Source organism: Charadrius vociferus, unplaced genomic scaffold, assembly GCF_000708025.1.
Source record: "Charadrius vociferus isolate BGI_N301 unplaced genomic scaffold, ASM70802v2 scaffold702, whole genome shotgun sequence".
NCBI classification, from domain to species: Eukaryota; Metazoa; Chordata; class Aves; order Charadriiformes; family Charadriidae; genus Charadrius; species Charadrius vociferus.
The window spans coordinates 596,367-601,627 of NW_009647433.1; the positions used below are offsets into that span (position 1 = coordinate 596,367).

The 5,261-nt window shown below is 56.6% G+C and overlaps 1 protein-coding gene across 1 annotated transcript; it reads left to right on the forward strand.

Annotated features, from left to right (window-relative positions):
- Nucleotides 1-495: 495 nt before the first annotated feature.
- Nucleotides 496-3,526, forward strand: LOC104282497 (potassium voltage-gated channel subfamily V member 2-like). Its single transcript, XM_009880593.1, has 2 exons — nt 496-1,746; nt 3,155-3,526. Exons 1-2 carry the CDS (start codon nt 496-498, stop codon nt 3,425-3,427), a joined length of 1,524 nt encoding a protein of 507 aa, XP_009878895.1. The 3' UTR covers nt 3,428-3,526.
- The last annotated feature ends 1,735 nt before the right edge of the window (nt 3,527-5,261 follow it).

The following is a 5,261-nucleotide window of genomic DNA, read 5'->3' on the forward strand; positions in this document are numbered from 1 at the left end:
ACAAATCCCACATGTCTGCACCTTTCTGTGCCTTTCAGGGCACAGGGTCTTTCAGGGTTCAACCAAGGCAAGTTCGTGCTTTCTTTTCAACTTGCTATTGTGGATGTCCTCCTTGGAAACAGGGTAGTGTGTGACAAACACAAACATCTAATAAGACCAGAATAAGGGAAAAGAGAAGTGGAGAGCTGGAAATAGTTCCTTACATAAAAGGCTAGTTCTTCAATCTCATTATTGTCTTAAGGAGCGGACACTTAGCGGCCTCCGACTCCTACAATGCAAACCGCAATCTGGTAAGCAATCGGCTTTGGGAACCCCGCAGGTGCCACGTGGCACCATGATATGGACAGTGTCCCTCGGGCAGCAGCTCGCCACTGCTCCTCTGAGCTCACGGCACTTGTCCCAGTCAGCGTACAGCGGGTGGGAGTGCTCCCAAGAAGCCAGAGCTGCCGTGCTGTGGCCTGTAGCAGGAATCACTGCTTCGGAGGGTCAGGCACGATGAGGCAGCTGGGGACAAGGCGTGCAAGTCTCTCTGCCAGCCTGAAAATAGGGGATCGCTGGGGCTGCTGCCGGACACCGGAGGAAGAGGAAGTCCACATCCCATTTGCGCAGGACAGCCTGGTAAAGCAATGGAGCTCTGTGCAGAATGTGATGGACAGAAACCAGGAGAAAAGCAAGACGCCCATCCAAAGGAACAGGTACTTGCTCAACATTAATGTTGGTGGCAAATTGTTCCAGATAGCTAACAAGGTAGTGGCACGATACCCCATCACCAGGCTTGGGAAGCTGGCCCTTTATACAGACCCTATGAAGAAGCTACAGCTCTGCGATGACTACTCAGTGCAGAAGAATGAGTACTTCTTTGACAGAGATCCTTCCATTTTCCACTACATCTTCCACTTCTACCGCAGCGGGGTCCTGTGGATAATGGATGAGATGTGCCCCAGTAACTTTGTGGAGGAAATTGAGTACTGGGGAATCCATCTGAAGTACACCCAACGCTGCTGCCGGATCCTGTTTGAGGAAAAGCAAGATGAACTCAGCGAGTACCTGAAAATACAGAAGGAGCTGGAGGCAGAACTGGAGCCACTGGACTCAGCACAGCAGTTTGATGGCAGATTTCTGGGACGGTTTCGGAAGATGATCTGGAACCTTATTGAGAACCCATTCTCTTCTGTCCCAGCCAAGATCATTGCTATCATGTCAAGCTTCTTTGTGCTTATCTCCATCGTGGCCATGACACTGAGCACAGTGGAAGAGATGAAACACAAGACAGGGAAGATGTGGATGGAGCAGCTGGAGATGATCTGTGCCATCTTCTTCACCTCCGAATACCTCATGCGGCTTATATCCTCCTCCAGCTTCAAGAACTTTTTGCGGGCAGCGTTTAATGCTGTAGACCTGGTTGCCATCCTGCCCTTCTACATCCAGATCCTCTTTGAAAATCTGGATGAAGCAGACACGCTTTACCATGAGGAACTGCACAAGATGGAGAATGTGAGCAAGCTGGGCAAAGTCCTCAAGCTCATCAAGCTCATGAGGATCTTCCGCATCCTCAAGCTGGCGCGCCACTCCACTGGCCTCCGGGCCTTTGGCTTCACCCTACGCCAGTGCTACCAGCAGGTGTGCTGCCTCTTCCTCTTCATCGCCATGGGGGTTTTCACCTTCTCTGCTCTCATGCACTCAGTGGAACATGATGTCCCAGGCACCAACTTCACCAGTATTCCCTGCGCATGGTGGTGGGCAGCGGTAAGGTGTGAGCACCTTCTTCCAGAGAAGGGTGTGGGGGGCTCCGTGGGTAGGGGGCTGCCCTGGGGCTTGAGGCATTGTCCACTGCTGCTGGCCAGGAGGGAGAAAAGTGCTCGGTCTTCCCACCAGCTCAGCAATGCTGGGAAACCCAGAGCCCTGCACGCTCTCAGGAAAGAAACCAGAGATTTGGACTAAGCTCAGAGGCTCAAAAGCTGGTGCTGGGGTGGGTTGGTGGGACAGAGGTGGTGGCCTTGGAACCTCCAGCCCTAGGTTAGTGACAAGGGGAATGTAACTCAGCCCAGGCTTTACCTGTCAGGGGACCCAGGTGTTGGGTGGATGTGGTTCAGACCCTGTGGGCGCAGGGACAGCTGCCCGGGACAGCTCGGTGGTTGTGCAGCATTGCGGCCCGGCAGGGTTTGGGCAGCGTGAGGGGGTCAGAGCTTGTGGGGCTGAGCCTGGGGACGCGGGACTGCACGTGGGAACCATGGTCACACCCTGCCTCAGCCTGTGTCCTGTGAGAGGACACAGAGCAGGGGGTGCTGCAGCCCCTTTTTGCTGCCCTGCTCGTGCCGGGAGCCAGCAGCACTGCTGAGCCGAGTGCTATAATAAACCTGGGATTACCTCCAGGATGAGGAACAGCTAAAGCATTTGAGAGCCAGGGGTTATGAGGGCAGTTTGATTTACGGATGAAATGATCCCACAGATCACTTCTGCTCTTATAATCCCCCTTGGCCACCACAGGCTGCTTGCTTCAAATTCATCTCTCCTCGAGGAAGTGCAAAATCACTTAGCAAAATCACCAGATTTGAGTATTTAAACGTCACATGCTGATCCTTTCCCCGGTCAGCACGGCTCTGTGCAAAGCCCAAACCTCTCTGCCCCAGCTCTACCCCTGTCCCCCATGGTCCTGCTCCGGGTGCATCCAAATGCAGTTCCTCCAGGTGCGTTCCTGGGCAGTGCTTCTGTTTCCCTGGGAGGGTGGGACTGGGAAGCGTTGTTCCTGTGGGACTGGGAAGCGTTGTTCCTGTGGGACCGGGAAGCTCATGGCCAGGAAGCACTGGAGCCACTGCTCTGTGGGGGCAGGAAGCTCCAGCAGACACTCTGGCTGCTGGGGAAACTTCAGCGCGGTTACGTCCAGCTGCTTTTGAAGAGACACACGTGAAGGAGAGGAGGGAGCAGGGAGGCTTGTCTCTGGTCTGTTGGGGCCTCATCCAGCCCTGTCCTTGGGCTCTCCAAGCCCAGGAAGCTGAGCCCTGGCCGCACAGGGATGGCCAAGCTGGCTGCAGTCCGGGTGCCGTGCCCTTCTGAGGTGATACCCAGCTCCCATGCAGGGGCAGGGGGTCCCAGCATGGGCAGGGTCTGCTGAGCTTGTTCACATAGGATTTTATCCTTTCCCTTCCTCGCCCAGGTCAGCCTCTCCACTGTGGGCTATGGAGACACTGTGCCCGACACGCTGCTCGGTAGGGTGGTGGCATTTGGCTGCATCTCCTTTGGCATCATCCTCAATGGCATGCCCATCTCCATCCTCTACAACAAGTTTTCTGACTACTATGCCAAGCTGAAGGCCCATGAGAATGAGACCGGCCACTCGCTCAAGCTCTCCAAGAGGATCCGCTTGAAGGAGCGAGTCGTGCGGAAGCTGTCAGAGTGCTGCAGAGCTGACCCCGGCTGTCATCACTGACTACTGGCCCTTTGCTGCCTGGACACCACCACCACCATGGCGTGTTCTGCACTCCAGCTGGCCGTCCCTCCAGCAGGTCCTGTCCCCTGGGGAAGCTCCACGACTCAGGCAGCAAGCAGCAAGCCACAGCAGCTTCTGTTGTACAGGTGCCACTGACAGCTCGGGCTGTTTGGAGGGGTGAAATGTGCTTGTGACTGTGTTGTGACCTTCCTCAATATTGTGTGCTGGAGCCTGCTGTCCCGCAGGGCGGTCAGTGAAGGACCAGCTCGCTGTACAGCCAAGGCAGGGTGGCCGTACAGCACAGAAAAGACTGCAGCCACAGCATCCTTCCAGCCAAACCCGCTTTGCTTCCCACTGCCCTGGGAGCCCGGGGGCACGGTCCTGGCTCGGGATGCTGCTGCGATGGGAACTGCGGGCACCCCGGGGGCACAGAGTTGGCAGCCACAGCATCCCCAGGAATGGACATTTAATAAACCAGGCCAAACCCATTCATTGTCTTGGATTATTCACCAGCCGCTTTGTGCAACTCAATAAACTGCTTGTAATTTGGGGGTGAGGAGGGGATGTTTCCCTGAGGCTTACAACCACCTCTCCTGCCCATTGGTGGGAGGAGGGGGCTCTCGTGGGACACAGGTGAGCCCGTTGGTGTGTTGGTTTGGGAATGAGGTGCATGGCCCCGGGTGTCTTGGAGGAGGAGCTGGGACGTCCACATGTGCTCAGGACGCACCGGTTGGCTCTGCCCTGCATTCACACCCCGGTGACAGAGGGGGAGACGTCTGTGGGGCACAGGGGAAGGATTTTCCTTTTGGTGCGGGACTGTATCAAGTCAATGGGCTCCCTGGGGGGGGCACTCACCCTTCCCTGGGGTGGGATGGGACCTCAGGCTGCAGGGCAGGCAGTGGCGCGGAAGGGTCGACAGCCGTGGGTGCTGCTTTTGGGTGAGCAGTGGGAGGAAACTGGTGCCCACTGGGCCAGGGTGGGATTTGGTCACCTGCAAGCGGGGCTTGGAGATGAAGAGCTGCTGGTCGGGGCTGGTCTGTGCCAGCGAGTGCAAGATGGGACCCCTGCCCTGACCCCCACCCAGTGCCTGCACCCACATTGACAGCCGCCCTCTGTACTGACCCAATCCCACAATGCCAGTCAGCTGCTTTCCACCCCATTTCTCTTTCATGAAGAACCTTCCCCATGGGCACAGCGCAGTCTCCTCCGGCCATCTGAGGAGGAGCCTTTCTTCCCCACCCACCACCCACCCCGGCAGCTTTACTTCTGGGCACCTCCACATTGCCCCTCACCCCCTGACCCCGTCACTGCATCCTTCCACATGTCCCCATCAGCTGCTTGCGGATCCCCCCCCCCTGCCATTTTGGGCTGGCTGATGGATCCTGAGATCATTTGACTTCTAAGGAATGGGGCTCAGCAACCCAACCCGGTGTCCCCCAGAGACTGCGCTGTGGCCAGACCATCTCCTCTCTGCTCACACCCTGCCATGCCCGCAGGGTGTTTGCTCGGCCTCGGCCAGCCCTGAACCAGGCAGCAGTCCCACAAGCAGCCCTCGGAGAAGGGCACGTTTAATAGTTCCTCTGAATTCATTTTACAAGTCACAACAATGCAGAAATGTACAGACATTTACAGGCCACTGTACAGGCAGTTTCTGTCATATATTAGTGCTCTTGCTATATACATATAGTACAGCCTGCGGGAAGCCTCTGCGCGGGCAAGGAACCTGTGCTCCCATACAGGGGACCCCGAAATGGTGCCATTGGCCCTGCGCTGCCGAGTCACATGGGCTCGTTCAGGTCGACTTAATCAGAGCTCGGCCCTGAGCCTTCCTGGG

Bases quoted from the DNA above. Each gene is read 5' to 3' on its own strand.
- LOC104282497 (XM_009880593.1), top strand. From the start codon at position 496: ATGAGGCAGCTGGGGACAAGGCGTGCAAGTCTCTCTGCCAGCCTGAAA. The intron at 1,747-3,154 runs GTAAGGTGTGAG...TTCCTCGCCCAG, and splicing joins GCGCATGGTGGTGGGCAGCG to GTCAGCCTCTCCACTGTGGG.